The sequence below is a fragment of the Odocoileus virginianus genome, chromosome 2, assembly GCF_023699985.2.
Source record: "Odocoileus virginianus isolate 20LAN1187 ecotype Illinois chromosome 2, Ovbor_1.2, whole genome shotgun sequence".
Classification (NCBI taxonomy): domain Eukaryota; kingdom Metazoa; phylum Chordata; class Mammalia; order Artiodactyla; family Cervidae; genus Odocoileus; species Odocoileus virginianus.
The window spans coordinates 46404436-46426290 of record NC_069675.1 but is presented as its reverse complement, the minus strand read 5'-3'; the positions used below and the strand labels follow the sequence as shown (position 1 = coordinate 46426290).

General features: G+C 40.5%; 1 protein-coding gene across 8 annotated transcripts in view; it reads right to left on the bottom strand.

The window, feature by feature from the left end:
• IMMT (inner membrane mitochondrial protein) overlaps window positions 1-21289 on the bottom strand; it is a 40760-nt gene extending 19471 nt beyond the window's left edge. For 2 of the 8 annotated variants that reach the window (XM_020889452.2, XM_020889453.2), the window contains exons 1-6: window positions 21128-21288; window positions 9616-9689; window positions 8730-8919; window positions 4089-4200; window positions 1584-1721; window positions 1127-1222 (exon numbers count right to left, since the gene is read on the bottom strand). In XM_020889452.2, the coding sequence (XP_020745111.2) occupies window positions 1127-1222; window positions 1584-1721; window positions 4089-4200; window positions 8730-8919; window positions 9616-9689; window positions 21128-21172 (655 nt within the window). In that variant the 5' untranslated portion in view covers window positions 21173-21288. Of the gene's footprint in view, window positions 1-1126; window positions 1223-1583; window positions 1722-4088; window positions 4201-8729; window positions 8920-9615; window positions 9690-21127 lie in introns of all 8 variants that reach the window. The other 6 variants (XM_020889455.2, XM_070479432.1, XM_020889454.2 and 3 more) reach the window with 4 other exon arrangements.
• Between the last annotated feature and the right edge of the window lie 566 nt (window positions 21290-21855).

Genomic DNA, 21855 nt, shown 5'->3' with positions numbered 1-21855 from the left:
CTAATATATAAAAGAAATACTAACATACATAAAGAGAGAATCTGATGCAAGTACACTAATAGGAGACTATCACACCTCACTGCCATTAATGAACAGATCTTACAGACAGAAAATCAGTAAGGCAACAGATACTGTAAATGACACAGTAAAAGACTTAACTGATATCAATAGGACATCACATCCAGAAAATCAGAATACACATTCTTCTCAAGTATGCATGGAACATTCTCTAGGATAGACTACATAATTGCACACAAAACAAGCCCAACAAATGTGCTTATACTGGCCCATCTACTCTTTACACAATTCTAACCAACTTGCTTCCTAGAAATAAGACAGAACTAGCAAATTGAAGGAAACCGAGAACCACTAAAGGCAGAAAGACAGAAATAAATGGAGAGAAGACAAAAAACCACCTACAAACAGCTGTCATAAGGGTTTAAAACTAACAACTTTCAGCCCAGCAAAAAACTACATGCACACTACCTCGAGGGACATCAATATACTGCAGCATTATACAATAAACTATGTTCCATGTGCCTTAAGGCAGGAAAATACATTTTTAGATAACTAGTATCTTTTTTCTTTAAACCATCAAAAAACCAAATATAAAACTGAAACCTAAAAAGGAATAAGCCTCAGTTGGGTGGAAACCAGCAGTGTGTGAAACAGTCCATCTCTCAACAATGTCATATAAGAGGACAATGACACTGAGTCCAGAGGCCAGGTAACAAACTAGAGAAGGAGCCATTTCCAACCTGCACAAATAAATGTATAAGTGTAACAATTAGAAGACTCTTAGGCAAGGTGCCAAAACATAAATTATTCCCCTTCTGCAAAGTATATAGAATCTTCAGCACTAACCATACTAAAAACAAATGAAGGAAGTACATGTATCACTTGGAATTTACACCAATTTTACACTAAGAATAACCCCTTGTCACCTGGGTAAAAGTGTAGATGGAAAGAACACAAATGATGAGTGAGTAAGAGTAAGTAAAGGTGAGTAAGAGCAATGCCACTAAAGAAACCACAAACAGCTGACAGATGAGAAACTTGCACGAAGGTTGAAGAAGAAAGCAACTGAGACATGACCCAAGTACTTAGAAAGCATCTGGTTACATACACTCAATCTTAACTTGTTCTTGCTTCTCTTGTTGGGCAAGTCGTGCTGCAACTTCTTCAGGTGGCCGCTCCCTTACAGAAGCTGAGGATGCTTCCTCTTGCAGCAAAAGTAAATAAGAGGAAATCAAATTTCAGCACAGAATTTCAACAGCTAATGGGGACATAAAAACACCATCATTTGTATTTGCCAGCTATATCAACTTGAGGGCATTTTTGTGATAAAGATTATAAAACCACATCATGACTGAATGATTCCAACATGAAGAAATACAGGGTCAGCTCTAAAGTCCCTTGTTTTCAAAGATTTATTCTCTGAAATATCAAAAATTAGCTAAGCAAGGCTGCAGACCTAAAGCCAGTATAAATATGCACTTAAGAGTGTTTAGCAATTGCCTAGACAGTACATAGTTCGATGAACACATCATTTATAAAACCACATGTACAGAGAATTTAACTACCTGAAGTTGCAGGCTTGGGTTTTCCTTCACCAGTTTCAGGGTGATCGGTTTTTACAAGGTCCTCATGCTGAACCACAGGGGCTGGGACCGACAGTGCGTCACCTGCTGCAGAGATAATTTGAGCTGCCTCTGTAGGTGCTATAAATATATGTTACACATGGTATATAGTTTCCTGGGTTAACAGAGAACACACAGGAATCTACTACTACTACTGCCACTTCATATCTAACTCCTTAAAGACACAAATCCTTGTGATGCCACTCCTCAAACACACAAATTAGTCAGGGGCTCTGTCCACTGCATAAATCCACCAGCAATGAACAATGGTTGGGAAAGCACAAGAGAAAGGAATCTGGTCAGCATCCCTATGTATTCTAACTATTATTCTCAGGCAAGGCGTCTAGTAACAGTACTAAATGGTACTAATACTTAACATGAGAAGGGGACATAAGATTTACATAACATGTGAAAATAATAACAAAGGGGGAAAAAGGAGCCTATGATGAAGAAAGTAAGCAAAAAAAAATAACCACAAACCATTTTTTAATTGCTTTGAAAAATGGTAGAGATGAATGAAGAGGTGTGAAGAAAAACAAGATGGCAATTTTAAACACAGAAAAAGGGTTCACAGTTTAGATGGTGAGTTAGAGAACTCAGTCAAAAAACTTATGCCATAGACATATTTTTAAAGAAAGGAAGGTTTAAAAATCAAGAGCCTATAAATTATAAATAAAAGTATTGATGGAAAAGAAAGTGAGTAATTCTGAAGACAGAATAGATGCAGGGGACAATAAAATGGAGAAAAAAGTTTCTTAAATAAATTGAAGGTCCCATTTAAGAATTACAGTTGGATTATCACAAAGCCCACTAACTGGTCTCCTCGCTCTGTCCTTGTTTCCTTTATCTGTCCTCCACAATAGCCAGTCGGCACATGTGCTTAGTTGCTTGGTCATGCCCAACTCTATGACCCTATGAACTACAGCCTGCTAAGCTCCTCTGTCCAAGGGATTTTCCAGGCAAGAATATTGCAGTGGGTAGCCATTCCCTTCTCCAAGGTATCTTCCTGACCCTAAGATCAAACCCAGGTCTCCTACATTGCAGGTGTATTCTTTACCATCTGAGCCACCAGGGAGGCCCACAATAGCCAGTGCCAGTACTCTCATTAAAATAAAAGATATCAATCCCCTGACCCATAACCCTCCCAACAGCTTCCCATCTTACTCAGACTAGAAAGCAAAACTCTTACGGTGGTCACCAAGAACTGATACGCTGGCTTTCTGCTCCCTCTTTGACCTCATTTGCTGTTCTCTGCTTACCCCAGCCAGTCCAGCTTCATTAACTCCTTGCTAGAACATGCCAAGTCTTTGCACTAGCTAATCCTTCTACCTGGATGCTCTTCCCCACCAGTCTTTTACATGACTGACTCCTTCATCTCTTTCTGGTCTTTGCCTTCCAGAGGAAACGTTTCCTGCCCACTCCATTTAAAACTGCAATATTCCCTCCCACATTTACCATTTTATGCCATCCTATACATAAATTACTTGTGCATTTATATACAATTTCCCTCCCCTCATCCCACTAAGAAATATGCATAGCTTTTGTATGCTTGTTTTTACTATTTTGTTCATGGCTATAACCTCAGTGCCTAGAAGACACGCACCACTTGGCACAAAAGAGATACTCAGTATTTACTGAATGAAAGGTGATTTCATCAAGGCAGAAGTGACTACAGACAAACAATAAATTCAAATGTATGCTGAATAGGTTGCTGCTCCTGCTAAGTCGCTTCAGTTGTGCCTGACTCTGTGCGACCCACAGACAGCAGCCCACCAGGCTCCGCCATCCCTGGGATTCTCCAGGCAAGAACACTGGAGTGGGTTGCCACTGCCTTCTCCAATGCATGAAAGTGAAAAGTGAAAGTGAAGTCGTTCAGTCGTGTCTGACTCTTCCCGATCCCATGGGCTGCAGCCTACCAGTCTCCTCCATCCATGGGATTTTCCAGGCAAGAGTACTGGAGTGGGGTGCCACTGCCTTCTCCGCTGAACAGGTTAGGATGGGTAAATGCTGTAAATTGGTGTGGGATTACTTATGAATCATGAAGACAAAAAAATACCTGCATATCAAAACCTAGATCAAGACACTTCAACCACTAAGACAGAAGACAGGAGAATGAATTAGTGAACAAATAGAAGAAAGAAGTCGGGAAAGAGCAAATCTTAAAATCTAAAGAGAGGGAAAACTAGGAGTCAGAGAAAAGGAAAAAAGTAACTGTGTTTCAGGCTAGACCAATTCTTGTTCTTACCAGTACTCAGTAGCTGTTCAAAAACAAAAGCCCCATTCCATATCCCACTCAGCCCCAAGAAGACACGAGAGAATATTCCTTCCCCAGGGTGAGGGAAGACTCCTTCATGGGGACAGACTCCCTCACCCTTGACCATGGGTACAAATACATTAAAACAATTCATTTACCCACAATTTTAAAAGAAGGATTCTGAATATAGGTACCTGTTGTTGAAGCTGAAGTATCTCCCTTTTGTTTTTGAGGTTGTGAGGCAGGCTGTTTTGATTCTTTCATTACCTCTGATACACTAGAGATTTTCAGTGGACCAGACTGAATCTTGGAAATGAAAAACATTTAACGTTTCAGACATAATAGTGTTTTTTAAAAAGGCAGCATACAGTAACTTGTATTATTTAAAAAGTCAAGTTTTTCAAGTTTTTAACATGGGAGTTATCAATAATTCACAATAATGTATTTTATTAACTGCAGTAAAAGAACCCATCATACTAGGAAAATGCAGTCCAAAAGTAGTCCATATTTTAATAATAACAAAAACTACTCCTAGGGTAAGTAATGTACTTGATATATGACCTTCCCTTTAAATACCATTACTTTTATGTGTACAACACAGAGAAGGCTATTTCCATTCACTTTCTAAATCCAATTATGGTGTCTTCTAAATACATTCAGTTAGAAACAAACATTTTTTTAAAAGCTCTGAGTAAAAATAAAAATTCGTTTTCCTTTCTTTAATCTCCAAGATTCATGCACCTGCACTTCCAAGATATATGATGCAATTGTAATGCCTGCTTTCCTCTTTGTTAATAACCACATGCTTTAAGTTTAAAGCACCATTCATGAACTGGGTTGTCAAATGATACGCCAGAGAAAACTACTGAGTAACAGAAATATTTTCATTTACCACCTATGTGGTCTCTCTTTTTGCAAGAACTTGGCATTGGGACTCGGATATCCTAAGATGATTATGCAACCATAAAAGAAATGGTTCTGAATTTTGTCACTACCAGAAATCAGAAATATACCCATTTTCTTATTAAAATTTTATTTATTTTTATCTCATGAAATGCATGCTCATTATAACAAGCAAAATAGTATCAAGAAAAAGCATTGTTTTATAGCCTCTTCACTGCTCCTTCCAGCCTTCTCAGGGAGCCACTACTAATGCCCTGAAATCTATCCTTCCACCCATGAGCTCAGATATATACACATATGCAGTTTTTCATTTCATTAAACAATCCAAAATAGGTAATTTATATTATACAAATTATCATATAACTTGCTTTTTTTTCATTTAGCAACACATTAATATATTTTTTTCATTTAACAACAACTTATTTGTTTCCAGGTTAAGAAATTCTTTTTAGTTGAATAATATCCCAATTTAATTGTATAGCCTAATGGAGTTTCAAATTCCATAATCTGGGCCTCTTATTCCACTATTTATGGACATTCAAACTGTTTCCTGTTCTTTGTTAAGCATTCTTGTCCACAGACAACTGAAAAGCACTAGAGTATGATGTCTGCAGGGTAGTTTGCCCCAAGAAACACTGGGTCAGAGGGCTTGTATATTTTTAAGATATCACTTTCACATGAGATTCTAGCAACTCACACTCTCAAAATGAACATGTATGTGTACAAATATGATCTATCTGTAGACTCAGTTGTTCTATTTCTCTAATTTCTATTCCTATGTCAAAATCTTCTTGTTTATAACAGTAGGATTATAACAAAGTCAGTATCTGGAAAGGCAAGTGTCGTCTGAATCCCTAACCCAACACTTTCAAAATGTCCTTGACCAGCCTTGTACATTCCTTATTCTTCCATGTGAACTTTAAATCTTGTCTAATTCTTCACCCTCTGGAAAAATCAATTAGAAATTTTATTAGATGTGTGTGTATTTATATAAACACACATACACATCATAAAAATATTACTTCTCTCAAATACATATATATTTAAGAGATTTGAGAGAAACATATATTTAAGAAAAATGACATTTTTATAGTACTATATTCTATCCAGGTACGTAGCATTTGTCACCATTTAGGGAAGTTATCATCTACGTTCATCAAAAAGATTTTAGCAGGGGAAGAAGGGGGTGGAACAAATTGACAGAGCAGCATTAAAACATATACATTACCATATGTAAAACAGAGAGCTAGTGGGAAGTTGTATATAACACAGGGAGCTCAACCTGGCGCTCTGTGAGGACCTGGAGGTGTGTGATCGGGGTGGAGGGGTGGGGGGGAGGCTCAGGAGGGAGGGAATATATGTATACTTAAGGCTAATTCACATTATTGTACAGCAGAAACCAACACAACATTGTAAAGCAATTATTCTCTGATTAAAAGAAACAAAAAGAAAACTAAATTCAGATACAGCACTTGTATCTGTAATGAGACAATAAACTAATATGTGAAAAACATTTTAGGATTATCTTCTCTCAGTATTTACTGACTATGCATAAATAACCATGTTGACACTAAAAGGGTTACCATCACATGAAATGCATAGTATCTAAAATCGACAAGTTTGTAACAGTGCACAACCACTGAGAGTACTCAATAAATGGGACAAAATAAAAATAAAAACACTGCTACTGGAATTTAGAGGTGACAGAAAACTGACTTTGGTCTGTGTAGTGAAGAAAGCCAGTCTCGAAGGAAACAACAGAAGACAAAAGAAAGGAAGTCATTCTGGATAGAAGACAACCATGGGAAGAGGTATACAAAGAGAAAGGATCTCTGTTTAGTCTTCTGCTTTACCAAGGACCTTGGAACAACGCCTGGTACATAATAATCACTTGACTGACATTTGAGTAAATGAATGAATGAAAAATACAGGCATATCCATAAGGTAAACAACTACGAGAGCACAGATTTATGTGCAGGACCATACAGAGATACGGACAGAAGTGTAAGCAAGAGCCACACTGCCAAGGGTACTGAGTGTGAACCAAAGAACCAGCAAAAACCATAAACCACAGAAACAAAGGAACAAATCGCCAGCTCCCAGGCTAACATTTAACCACTCTTGGTTTCACTTTTCTTATACATACCATAATACAATCTCAAAGCCTTACTTGTTTTTATATTCTGTCTTTAAAACAATAGGAATCAAAGTCCCTGATTAAGTGATACAATGGAAATATCATGAAAACATCACAACACTTATTCTAGAAGATTCTCTAAAACTGATAAAAGGATAGCCTAGATGACGTTAAGAGTGACTGGGGGGCGGAGCCTGGAGGTGGGAAAGAAACACTGTGTGTAGTGAGGAACAGCACTGCTGACCTGCTGAGCACTTCCACCTGTCAGCTCTGCATATCTGCATTACACCACCTCACAATTTGCAGTCTTTTTTTAATTTCTTATTTTTTAATAACTTTATTTATTTTTAGTTGTACTGGGTCTTCATTGCTGCATGGGCTTTTCTCTAGCTGCAGTGAGCAGGGGCTATTCTTTGCTGCAATGTGTGGGCTTCTCATTGTGGCAGTTTCTCTTATTGCGGCATGTGGGCTCAACAGTTGTGGCTCCTGGGCTCTAGAAGAGCACAGGCTCAATAGTCGTGGCACATGGGCTAAGCAGCTCCACAGCATGTGAGATCTTCCCAGCTCAGGGATCAAGCCTGTGTCTCCTGCATTGGCAGGCGGATTCTTTACCACTGAGCCATCAGAGAAGCCTTTGCACTCTTTTTTTTTTTTTGCACTCTTCTTAAGTTGCTTTTTTTAAAAAAATATTAATGATTGTACCATGCTATCAGGTAGCTAGGTTAGAATTCTTGGATTCACCTTCACAGTTGCCCATATTTTGCTTGCAATCCTCTCATTTAATATTTATTCTTTTTCTTGCCACCATTCTTACCCTATTTCTGACCTTTAACAGCAGGGTAGCAAAAGTGGAGCAAGAAGAGGTCAAGGCTATTGAGAATGACACTTGGAAGTCATGTCCAGGGTGAAAAGAACACTACTCTGAACTGTGTAGCCTGACTCTATGCTCCTAGATGCTTCCAGCTATTTCTCCCAGGTCACGTAGCTCAAAACAGACTCAGGACTTTAGAATGAAGCCATAGGATTCTGCTTCTACTGAAGCTGCAACTTTACCTTCCTGAGCCAGCATAAACACTTTAAAGTTCACATGGATGAATAAACCATGTAGAAAACTAAGAACATTTTGTATCATTTGGGGTAGGGGCAGGAGAAGTCAAAGGACACCTGCTTTTCCACAGAGTAACTGTATCACAGGTCTGGTCTCAAGACCTTGCTACATACTGGAGCAAAGACCTCCACCCAGTTTCTAACAAAGAACTGGTCAGCCAGTATGATGTTTAAAAAAAAAAAAATTGTAAGCCTCATGGAGAAAACAAAGATGAAACTGAAGAAAATGCACAAAGTTCCAGGAATACTGGAAGATATTCCCATTACTGAATCGCTATGTAGCTGAAATTTCTGTGACTGCTTTGGGATCTAAAAGGAGCCATGACTAACTATAACATGGGGATCCTGGTGTCATGGCCATTCTCCGTTTATGCTTTTACCGTTCTGAGTCTGAGAGCTGCAGTGCTGGAGGCTGACACGGAACCCCTGGGTCCGCAGGGCAGCCAGGGTTACGTCTGCCCAAGCTGTCCTTCCATTTAACCTATGGGCCACATAATTATTTTCTATGTGACGTGCACTAAATGAGAGCACTTACGGGACTCCAAAGGGATAAAAATCCTGCTCTACGAAACATTAGTTCAAGTTAAAGAAAAATGACAAACAATGCTGGCAAAACATTTGCAAGATGAAAACAACCTGCTTTTCAAAGTATTCCACAGGATAAACTGAAACTGTTTAAAACTCTTACCGGTTTCTTTGGCAATGGAACAGTGTAAGGTGGGGTACCAAGGACCATTTCAAAGAGTTTATCTGAGTAAGGTATGGTTTTCTCTACATTCTTCCGGAAATGGGAATCCCATTTGGCATACAGGATGGTGCCACCAATACCGCCGCCAACAAACAAAATGCCAGCTCCAGCAATTTTGCTAGCAGACAATCTAAGTGAAAGAAACAGGAAACACAGGTTTTTTTTTTGACTCTCCTAAATCTTCCTTCCTAGACCAGCCTAAGTCTCAAAGACCTTTAAGCTCCACTTCTCTGCCACTGATTCAGATCACAGCAGCCCAGTGTATCTCCACACACTGCACATCACCTTCCTCTGGTTTGTTGTTTAACATGTCCAAAATAAAAAATAACATTTATGGATAACTCTTCCTTAATACAGTAATATCTAGGATAGGAAGAATGAAGCAATTGGCCCTTTCATACTTAAAACTTAGCATGTTCACACTCATGAGGCTTCCTTTGAACCCCAAAAACAAGTATCACTAATTTTCAAAGCTCCTCTCCCTTAATTAAGCATTTCTGTAAATACAATGAAATAAATATTAAGAAGAACTAACAAATACTTTTTAAGTTCCAGTGTGCTGAGTTCTAGATATAAATCTATTTGTCATATAATGGAAGCCAGTACAGGGGGAGGGGGATGTCTATCTTGGATGACATCCAACCACCAGAGCCAAAAAGAGCACCATTAACAAATTTTCACCTACAAATACATATGCTCCCAAGGTATTATGAGAAAACTTCAGTGTTTCTACCCTTTAAAAATCAAGATTTTAAGCAGATATTCCCATAATACACACACACACACTTCAGCACACAGTTAAAAGTCTGTTTACAGGGAGACATACCGAGAACTGCCTGAAGTGGAGTATCTGCGGCATGGTCGCAATGGACGGAGGACAAATTTCCCACAGAGACAACTCTAGAGGGGAAGGAGATAATATTACAACCAATAGTACAGGAACCTAGAAGGCTTTTAGGGTCAGGAAGTAAATCCTTTTACTACAAATATAAATGTCTTTCTTAAAATTTTACTTTCATAAACCAACTTACCGTGAAACATATTTACAGATCCATAAAAACAGTGATATTTCCTGTACCCCAAGACTCATGTAAAATTTACTTTTAAGATTTCAAAAAAAGGGGCTATTTTCAAGATTTCAAAAAGAGAGAGTATGAAACCACTCTCCGCTCCTCCCCCACTGACTGCACCATGCAGCTTGTGGGATCTTAGTTTCCCGACCAAGGACTGAATCTGGGCTCCTGCAGTAGAAGCATGGAGTCCTAACCACTGGACCACCAGGGAATTCTCCAGACCACTTTTTTTTTTTTAAATTGAAGTATATAGTTGATGTGGGCTTCCCTGGTGGTTCAGTGGTAAAGAATTCGTCAATCAATACAGGAGACACAGGTTCAGTTCCTGGGAGAAGGAAACAGCAACCTAGTCCAGTATTCTTGCCTGGGAAATCCCATGGACAGAGGAGACTGATGGGCTGCAGTCCATGTGGTAGCAAAAGAATCAGACACAGCTTAGTGACTAAATAACAACAACAACAACATAGTTGAGGTAAAATATTATCTTTCTGGTTTACAAAACAGTGTTCACAAATTTTAAAAGGTTATATTTCATTCATAGTTATTATAAAATATTGGCTATATTCCCTGTGTTGTACAATATACCCTTGTAGCTTATTATTTTACACACAGAAGTTTATACCTCTTAGTCCCCTACCCTTACCTTACCTCTCTCCTGGTTCTCTCTCCACTGGTAACCCACTAGTCTGCTCTCTTTATCTGTGGGTCTGCTTCTTTTTATTGTAAGTGAGTGAGTGTTAGTTGCTCAGTCGTACCCGACTCTTTGTGACCCCATGGACTGCAGCCCACCAGGCTCCTCTGTCCATGAGATTTTCCAGGCAAGGATACTGGAGTGGGTTGCCATTTCCTTCTCCAGGGGATCCTCCCAACCCAGGGATTGAACCTAGGACTCCTGAACTGCAAGCAGATTCTTTACCGATTGAGCTACAAGGGAAGCTGTAGCTTTTTTCTGGAGAGAAAAGGAGGATTCAATTGAGAAGGTTCACACAGGGCTTCTAAGAGTAATGCTGCAATTTTTAAAAACTTGTACACAAGTGTCCTGTTATTCATGTAAGTGATATCATATAGTACTTGTCTTTGACTTACTTCACTTAGCACACTGATTATAAAATAATCCTTGCATGATTTTACTCTGATGGTTTCATTTTTTTTTATGTTTAAATCTTTGAATCCAGTGTAAAGTATATGGTATGAATTATTTTTCCCCAAATGTCTATTCAGTTGTCCCTAAATCACAAACTGAAAAATACATTTCTTCCAACAATTTGAAATGCCACCCTAAAATATATTCAATTTCTTGATGAATTTAGATTTCCTAATTTGTCCCACTGTCCCACCCTATTCACACACTTCCATTCATCGACAACACAATGTTTTAACGACTGCATCTTATAATCAGGTTTTAACCTGGTAGAGCTAGTCCTCTCTTCTACTACTTTTTTTTTTTTCAGAATTTTTCTGGATTTTCTTGCTTTTGTTGTTGTTTTGAAAGCCGAGCTTTCAATTAAACAACTGTAACAACTGTAATATGCACCCTGATTTAAGAGATTAAATGTGGGGAAAAAATTACCTTTTATGACCAAAAAATAGTAGCAGTAAGTTTCATACCTCTATACCAAAAAAAAAATAAAAATAAATAAAAAACCTGACTGTATCTTGACTCAAATTAATAGGTTTTTTAAAATCTGAAACAGTGGCTCCTGATTTTAAAACTTGGCTACCTGCATAGTCTGTAATAAATTTTATATTCCAAATAGAGCTTTAAAAGTCAGGAAATTGAAGCTTTTTACAGTTTTATCATACAAGTATGAATCCCTAGATACAAAGTTTAATCTTGCCTACTAAATATATATATACCTGTATCTTCTAAGTCTCTTAATCCTCAAGTCTTTTACTCTATAGATGTTTCCTCCAATAATTCTGTTGGAAGAATCTACTTGTTTGATCTGCAGAATTTTCCACAGACTGGATTCTGTTCAAGGTGCAACTTAAAACATGCCAGTCCTCTGTATTTCCTGCAACCTGGAGCGGAAACCAGACACTTGACCAGAATCAGGCTTACTCTTTGGCAAGACTTTACATGGTAGTGTCTTCTTTCACTACGGAGGCACACAATGCCTGCCTGTCTCTCTTTTTGTAATGTTATCAACTGCTGATTTACAATGTCTAGATCCATTAATTTATTGGAAGCTGCCGAAAGTGGACTCTGATTCTATTTTTCATTTATAGTTTGACATATTCAATAAAGAGATGCTTACCCTCATCTACAATTTAGTTACTCAGCAGTAGAGTTTAAAGAGGAAAGGAAGGATAAATGGTTTATTCTTTTTATCCTTATATCCAGTTATCCTCTGATGAGGAACAATTGCAGGATTTTTTGATTTTCATTTATTGTGACAGACTGTATTTTCCAAAACTTGCCACATTTCACATGCTTTTCTAGAACCTTGCCACCTCCCCAGAACCCTGCAAGCTTATACGATCCCAAGAACCTCCTAATGTAACCTCCTCAGAAATGAAAGATAAATACTTACTTATATATTATTTCCTTGTATATATATATGCATGTGTGTGTGCTAAGTCACTTCAGTCGTGTCTGACTCTTTGTGACTCCACGGACTATAGCTGGCCAGGCTCCTCTGTTCATGGGATTTTCTAGTCAAGAATACTGGAGTGGATGGCCATGCCCTCCTCCAGGGGATCTTCCCAACCCAGGGATCCAACCCACATCTCTTAGCATCTCTTGCAGATAGGCTCTACCACTAGCGCCACCTGGGAACCATATGTATATATAATACAATATAATTTTTATCTGTATAATAATAAATATAATTTACTGTGAAAGAACAAATAATGTTATGGTTAATTAATACCACTAGGTTTGGGGTGATCTGTTATACAGCTATAACCAACCATATGCTTGCACCTGGAAATGGGGTGCTACTATAAAACATGAAACACATGGTAATGACTTTGGGATGGGACTGGGGGGTGGAACTGAAAGTTGGAAGGGCCTTGAGGAGACTGTTAGCAGAAGCCTAATGATCTTCACGGAAGCTGTTTTGGTGAGGGCTTGCTTAAGAAAGCATGAAAAATATTTTGGGAACCTGGAGGAGAAAGGAAATCTTTTATGTAGTGGTAGAAGTTTATCAAAACTCTCACGATTGTAAGACGTGGAAAACAGAAAAGTAGGCATCACTATACATAATGAAAGGGGATTCCCAGGTGGCCCTAGTGGTAAAGAATCCACCTGCCAATGCAAGAGGTGCTGGAGACACGAGTTTGATCCCTGGGTTGGGAAGATCCCCTGGAGGAGGGCATGGCAACCCACTCCAGTATTCTTGCCTAGAGAATCCCATGAACAGAGGAGCCTGGCAGGCTACAGTTCATGGAGTTGCAAAGAGTCGGACATGACTGAAGCGACTTAGTACACACTATCTAATGAACTGATGGATTTAGCTAGACGCAGTATCAAGCAGAATGTGCACAAGTGCCAAATGGTTCCTTTCAGCAGAGTATAATAAGGTTAGAGTCAAGCTTCTAAAACATAAGCCAAAAAAACTGTTTAGCTTGCAAGCAAAATTTGAAGGAAATATAAAGGACCCAGTACTTGGTGGGTTAAAAAATGAGACTGTTTCTCATTCTCAGCCTCTCCAGTTAGCAAAGATCCTTTAAGACCTCAGAAGGATCTCAGGAGGTGCTCCTCATAGAACTTTTTACACTGAGAATAGGCTCACTAAGGACAACATTAAGAGTATGCAACCCATATTCCTTTCATTAAACAACAGGACTGCTGAGAATCTTAGGGGTTTTAGACCACAGCAGCCTCACAGGAAGCCTAAAATGGAGAATAGCTTATCCTGGTCAGATTTATGGGTATGGCTTTTGTCTAATGAAGAAAACCCCAGAAAGACCCACAAGAAACCCACAAAGTCATTAAGATGAGAAAGAGCCCAGCCTGGATTAAAGGGGAAAGAGTACAAAATGAATTGAAGTTTCTGGACTCCAGAACGTCTACAGACAGACATCAGTCTGAGAAAACGATTCAGCTGCCAACAGGCTACAGTTTCTAGAATAGGAAGGATAATTTAAGGAGTGAAACCTGAAGCCCAGAGGGTAGAACCAAGTTAAGGAGAAACATTCCCAAGCAGAAGAACTAAGTCCTAAATAAGCAAGCAGCAACTCATGCCAGATAGATCTGACATTTGTTAAGAACAGTGACTGCTGTGTGTCTCTTTTTTTCCTGCCTTTTGGGACGGGAGTGTCACACTTTATTGTACATAGGACACATGGGGAACAGATAACTTGTCTCTTTAGTTCACAGGTCTTTAGACTGAAAGGAAAAGCACTTAAGAAACTGCACCCAAGGGATCACACCCAAGATGTTTTGTGTGCAAAGGTAACTGATTTGATGACAAGATCCTGGTCTGTTAGTCTAAGTCTGATGCTGTGATGGGATAAGGTTCTGGAGGGTTCTAAGGAAGACTGTGAACACATCTGCATGTGGGAGGTATTCAAGTTGCTGTGGCTACAGGGCAGACCATATGACTACAGTAATACTTCCTGTGATATTATTTCTTCCAGCAACTCATTATCTTCCATCAAACTGACATCTATGCACCATTCCCTGGAACTAGGACAGGCCTAAGTTATCAATTTACTAATAAGGGCAGTGAAAGTGATACTCTGTGACATATGAGACCAGGACATAAAGGGAACACAGTTTCTGCCTGGCTCTGCCTCTCATCACACTTGCTCTTGGAACCCAGCCACCAAACAGTGAGGAAGCCCAGACACGTAAAACCCCACATGTAGGTGTTCCAGCCAACAGCACCAGCTGAGGTCTCAGTTGCCACCAGTATCAACTGCCAGACATGGGACTGAGGAAGCCTTTGAGATGACTCTAGCCCTAGCCACTGCCTGACTACAGCCTTACAAGGGATGCTGACCAAACTGGCCACCTGAGGCCAGGAAACCCCCAGAACTGAGTGAGGCAATAATCTTTTACCCCAAGCTCAAGGTGCCTTATGTAGTTACCACAAACTAAAACAGGATCTTTCTTAACTCATAGATTTAAATACTTTTGATGGATTTAAACCAGCTGCAATTTCTATCTGTTTGAAAACTCAAATTGCCCCAATTTTGGCCAATGGATACTACTTCAAGTTTATTATGTGTTATATTACTTTACTATTACATACACACACACATCTATTTATCTATCTTTAGATATCTACCTGGAGGGCTTCCCAGGTGGCGCTAGTAATAAAGAACCTGCCTACCAATGCAGGAGGGCTTCCCTTGTAGCTCGGTTGGTAAAGAATCTGCCTGCAGCACAAGAGACCCAGGTTCGATCCCTGGGTCAGGAAAATCCCCTGGAGAAGGAAATGGAAACCCACTCCAGTATTCTTGCCTGGAGGATCCCACGGACAGAGGAGACTGGCAGGCTACAGTCCATGGGGTCACAAGTGTCAGACATGACTTAGTGACTAAACCACCACCAATGCAGGAGATGCAAGGGACGTGGGTTGGATCCCTGGGTCAGAAAGATCCCCTGGAGGAGGGTACAACAACCCACTCCAGTATTCTTGCCTGGAGAATCCCATAGACAGAGTAGCCTGGTAGGCTGCAGTCCATAAGGTCAAAAAGAGTTGGACATGAGTGAGCATGCATGCACACACTTCATGTATCAGGTCATTTCCAACTACCTGGTGCTTTTTCTCTGCATGGTAAACTTCACTTATAAAAGTCACCATTTAAAGTGCACATGTCAGTGCCATTTAGTACATCCACAATGCTATACAACCATCACCAATATTTAGTTCCAGAACAGTTTCATCACTCCAAAAACAAATTCCTGTACCATCAGGTCTCCCCACATTCCCTTCTCCCTAGCCCCTGGCAGCAATTAGCTACCTTGGCTCTACAGAGCCTGTTCTGAACTTTTCCTATAAATGGAATAATGCAATATGCTGCCTTCTGTGGCTTGTTTTTAAGGTCCTTCTATGTTGTCACATGTATCATGTATGTAACTCGTACTTAATTCCTTTTTGTGAAATTAGTATGAAACTAGTTCATTCAATTTGAACTAGGGTTCAAAGTATGAACTACTTTGTTGTATAGATATACCATATTTTGTTTATCTAGACATCAGCTGAATATCTGAATTGTCTCTATCTTTTGCTATCAACATTCACCTCCAAGTTTTTGTTTGAATACCTGTTTTCAGTTCTTTGGGGTGGAACTGCAGGGTCATACGGTTAATTCTATGTTTAACTCTGCAACATTTTACATTCCCACAGTGAAGTATGAGGGTTCCAATTTCTCCACATCCTCACTTGTTATTTTCTGTTTTTATCAGAACCATCCTGTTGGCTACAAAGTGGCTATTTCACTGTGGTTTTGATTTACATTTCCTTAATGTCAAAGGATTTTGAGCTCTTTTCTAGTGCTTGTTGGCCATTTATACATCTTCCCTGGATAAATGTCTAGTTAAGTCATTAGCCCATTTTTTATTTGGGTTGTCTTCTTGTTCCTAAGTTGTAGGAGATCTTTACATATTACAGATACTAGAACTTCATCAGTTATATGATTTGAAAATAGTCCCTCCTATTCTTTTCATTCTTGTGTCATTTGATGCAAAAATTTTTTCAATTTTGTGAAATCAAATTTATCTTATGTCTTTTGGTGTCCTGTGTTAAGAAACCACTGCCAAACCCAAGGTCTACCTCCAAAACTCTTTCTTAAGCACCAGACTAAACTCTCTCTTTATTCATACAAACTAAATATCCTAACTTTAACACAAAAGATACTGGACACCTTAATTCTGGAATACCTTTTAATAATAATAATAAACAATAATACAGAAGAGACATTACTGTTTCAAAACAATTTGTCTTGACATATAACTTTGTAATAAATGTTGTTAAGGTTAGTGCTGCTTCCAACCTATAAAACTGTGATTTTAGCAAACAAAACAAACAAACAAAAGGAGAGATAAAACACACAATTTCCATGTGATGTTTTGGTACAGACCACTAATTCCTTAGCCCTACCAAACTAAGTGAACATAGAAAAGGAAACCACAATCCTGGAAACAGAGACTGTAATACAAGGCCCCTCATATAAACCCTATCTAGAGGTTGCAGGTTTTCTTTCTAGACTAGGGGGTAGTTGTAACTGATATTTTTGAATTCTGTCAAAAGAATTCCTCCCACACAAACAAAAGACATCCAGACATTAATGGCCAGTTCTACATTTGAAATACAGATTAATATGCAACAACTTTTTCTATAGTTAACTAAAAATATTTTATAGGAATCATGCATTAAGATTAAAAATCTATCACACACAAAAATACAGTAAATTTGACATGAAAGCAGTATTATTTCTCAGTAAATTCATATTCTAGATCTAGAAGAAAAAGGGCTCTTTAGTTATGATAAAAAAATGGCAGATATTCATCAGCATGGCAAAAGCAGGAAGATGACATTTCCCTAGTTTTCTCTGCATCTATGTGTGGATATATATTACTTATATACTTTCAATCCTGTGTTCTAAGTCATGACGTAAAATGTATTTCAAAATGGTTTGAAAGCAACTGATCTAGAGAAATAAAAATGAGGAATAAAAAAAAGATTCTAATATCCGTAGAAGTAAACAGGCTGCATCATATATTAAACTACTTTCTACCATGTACACCTTGCTACCTACATATATTACTGAGCAATAGTATTTTATTATCCTAGTGAAAAGAAAGAATTCTAAAAGATGATAGCTAAAAATATTTACAAGACAAGTTCAGTCTTAAACTAGCCCTGCTATCAAACTTGGTCTTAGTTAAATAAATTCGCTTAGTCAATCCTCAAGAATAATGATGTCTCCTTCTCTTTTAAGATCAATGCATATGCAGTGACTACTCCCAAATTTATAGTCTGGGAGAGGGTCAGCCTAGACTGAAAGCCCGGGTCCTCCAAACCACAGGTCCTCCAAACCCCGGGCCCACCTCAAAAACGGTTGGGCCTGGCCATGCAGTCCTGGGACTAAGAGAAGATGGATGGTGTCAGGTCTGGCAAGTAAGGAAGAATCAGAGCTGTGAAGCTCATTTCTGGGAAAGAAAGAGCAATTCATTCCTGCTGAATACCCACATGGATGACTAAGTCCAGACACTGAGAATCAGTTAGATGTCAGCTGAGGTGGTTAATTTTATATGTCAAAATAGGTGTTTTTGGACAAGATCAACATTTAAATCAGTGAACTACGAATAAAGTGAGTTGCCTTTCACAATGTGGGTGGGCCTCATCCAACCAACTGAAGGCCTCAATAACAAAAAGACCAGCCTGCCCAAGCAAGAGGCAATTCTCTAGCAGACTGCCTTCAACCAAAACTGCACCATCAGCTCTCCTGGGTCTCTAGCTAGCCAGCCTTCAGAATGAAAATGTACCATCTCTTCTGAGTATGTGCATATCAAGCCTGCCAGCCTCCATTACAGATATTGGACTTGACCGTCTCCACAACTGCATGGGTCAATTCTTTATAATAAGTCTATCTATAAACGCATCCTATCGGTTCTATTTCTCTTTGTGTGTTAGTCACTCAGTTGTGTCTGACTCTCTGCAACCCCATCGTCCTCTGTCCATGGAATTTTCCAGGCAAGAATACTGGAGTGGGTTGCCATTCCCTTCTCCAGTGGATCTTCCCAACCCAAGTATTGGACCCAGGTCTCCAGCACTGCAGGCAGATTCTTTACCATCTGAGCCAAGTTTCTCTAGAGAAGTTCTAACACCTATGGAGGTTTAAGGGAGGTCACATCTTCTTATGGAAATTAAGAAAAATTCACAGAACACATTAATCTTTCATTCAAACATGTCACACTTGTGACATGTTTATTTACTGAGCATCTATTAGGAGCTAGGGGCTATTATGAGTACTGATGTAAATACAGTCCCTTTGAGGAGCTTCCATTTTAATGTGGAAAACACATAATAAATACACAGTATGTCAGGTGGTGTAAGAGCTACAAAGTAAAACCAAGGAGGGTAAGGGTAGGTTCCAGAGGGATGCAAAGGAGAGAGCGAGCAGAGGTGTCTTAGATAGGGAAGGCCTCTCTGAAAGAAAAGTGATATCTAAGAAAACATCTGAATGAAGGCAGTAAGCTAAGCAAAGATGTGTGGGAGGACTTCAGGGCAAACAGCAACTGAAAAGGCAATCAGAAGAACAGAATGAAGCAGAGTAAAAAAAATAAGATATGCAAAGAGCCAGATCACAAAGAGCCCTGTGGATGTGGTAAAGAGTTTAGATTTTATTCTGATATGATGGGATGAAACTGGAAGGCATGGCATGGTCCAGTCTATGTGCTTTTTTTAAAGGCCTTTGTTAACAACAAGGTAAAGAACTGACCCTAGGGTAGACAGAGGAGACAGATCAGTGACAATCATGCTGTAACCTTTGGGCAGAATAATGAAGAGTGGGCCTGAAAGGAGGGCCCCAAAGATACACCTCAACAGTTTCCCCTGAAAGGCTGCTCTGCTTCCTGCATCCTCCCAGGCCCACTTGGGCACTTTGGTAGCCCAGATTCTAAGATGGCTCCCACGATCTCTGTCCCCAGTGGTTAAGCCCATGATCAGAGATGTACAGGCAAAAGGGATTTTACAGATGTAATGAGGTTTCTAATAAGTTGACCTGATTTATCAAAAGGGATTTATCCAGGTGGGTTTGCCCTAATCACATAAGCCTTTTAAACCTAGGTCTGGAAATCAGAAACAGGGAAGAGATATTAAAGTCTGAGAGACAAGCTCATGGTAGCCTGCAAGAAAGTAAACATTGATGCTATAAACTGCTTCTAAGAATCTTGTGGCAAAGAATTTCAGGCAGCCCTCAGGTAGGTGAGGTGAGGGCTAGCAAGAAAACATGGACTTCAGCCCCACAGCTGCAAGGGGCTGAATTCTGCTAACAAACGGAAGGAGCTTAGAAGAGGACCCTGAGCTCCAAATGAGAATCACAGCAGGGACACAGTCTGTCTGCACCCCTGTATGACAGCAAACAGATAACCCTGACCATTCACCTCTAGAAACAGTAATGTAATAAATGGGTGTTGTTTTAAGCTGCTCCATCTGTGGTACCTGCCATGTACACAAAGCAATAGGAAACTAATACACACTCCACTTTCCTATGGAAGAGCCTGCTTCTTTTACCCTGGAAACGAAAGGGGAGATGGAAGATAAGCAAACGTGGGGAGAAAAAAAAAATTTGACTTTTCTAACTGACTGTGTCCAGGGACTAAGCTCAATTGCTTGAGTCACAGAACCTGTTTCGTAAATTCCACATTTTGCCAAAATACCAATTCTCTTTCAATTGTGAGCAATGGAAGCAGGTTTACTATTTTAAATTTCAGGAAACTACTTTGATGTGTGTGCTTAGTCGCTCAGTCCTGTCTGACTCTGCAACCCCATGGACCCCATGGAAGCCTCCCAGGCTTCTCTGTCCATGAGATTCTGCAGGCAAGACTACTGGGGTGGATTGCCATTTCCTTCTCCAAAATTACTGTGATAATTATGCAGAAATACAAGTAACTCCTTGGACGTCTGCCAAAGTTGTCCTAGCACCTAGAGACAGAGATCCTCAGGCTAATCTCAGAAACAAGCACAAGGTCAGGTGCTTAACCTTCCTCGAGTTCTAGAAGCTCGAGCTCTTACTGTTTTTATTCAGAGTAAGAATAACTCAAGAGGCGTTCTCAGTTATGAAAAGAAAGGCAGTCCTTCCTGGATAATTACAACCTTGACCCCTAAAACGCGGTCTAAAGCAGTCCAGGCACCTCCTTAAGGTGCAACCAGCCAAGGATATGCGTGTCCCGCTGGGAACCGTAGTTTTCCCCCCGTCGACCTTCAACCACTGGATCCGCGAAACCTCTCACGCGCCCAACCGGCGACCCGGGCGCCAGCAGCCTCGATTGGTCCTAGACTGAGGCAGCGAGGGGCTGATTGGATGGCACTTGCCCAAAGCCGTGCCTCCCGTCCTACGCCCGCCTCCCCGCCACCTTCTCTCCTCCACGCCCCATCCCGTTTCAGCAATAACCCTCCAGTCATTCCCGTCCACCGAACTCCCGAATTAACTGCCTCACGGGCCCACCCAGGACTCTCGCGATAAGGGCGGCCCGGAGACACGCCTCTGTCCTGGGGCCTAGGCAAAGCCAAAGCCTCCCTTATTTTCCGCTGGTTGCCGAGAGTCAGTTCACCATGCGCTGTCTCCCGGCGCCCCCTTCCTCACCTGGGCGGTGGAGGTCACGCCGGATAACTGACAGGCTCGCAGCATCTCTGCTGGGCTGATGCCTCTTCGGGTGTAAGTGAGAGCTAGGGCGGCGGCGCGTGTAGGGGAGACGGTGCGTCCGTGCGTGCCTGCGTCCGCGCCGCCTGTCCGCGCCGGGCGTACCGGAAGGGCAGCCAACGCCACTGCGCACGCGCAGCCCCGTCTCGCTCTAATCCCGGCCATTCGAAGAGGGTGGGCCCTTTCCAGGCGGAAAGGGCGATCTCTCCTTCCGGGTCGCGCTGAGGGGTAGCCTCTGTTACCCCAAGTGTAGGTTACTAGGTAAACGCGAGCGCTGGCAGTGGATATGAAACTCGGGCTTTGGTCCGCCCAGGAACCGAGCAGGTGTGACTCGTCGATAATTCAAGCAAGAAACTGTCTTAGCCATTTCTGTCAGCTGGATATTTCATAGAAAGAAATGGATTTGCCAAAAGACCATTGCCACAGTGGTGCGGTCTCCGTTTGCGCGTTCCTTTTCGTTTCACAGCCCTTCAGGGAGTCATCCTGCTTAAGGGAGATTCAGTTCAGTTCACTTCAGTCGCTCAGTCGTGTCCAATTTTTTGCAACCCCATGGACTGCAACACACCAGAATTCCCTGTCCTTCACCAAGTCCGGGAGTTTGCTCAAACTCAAGTCCCTTGAGTCGGTGATGCTATCCAACCATCTGATACTCTGTCGTCCCCTTCTCCTCC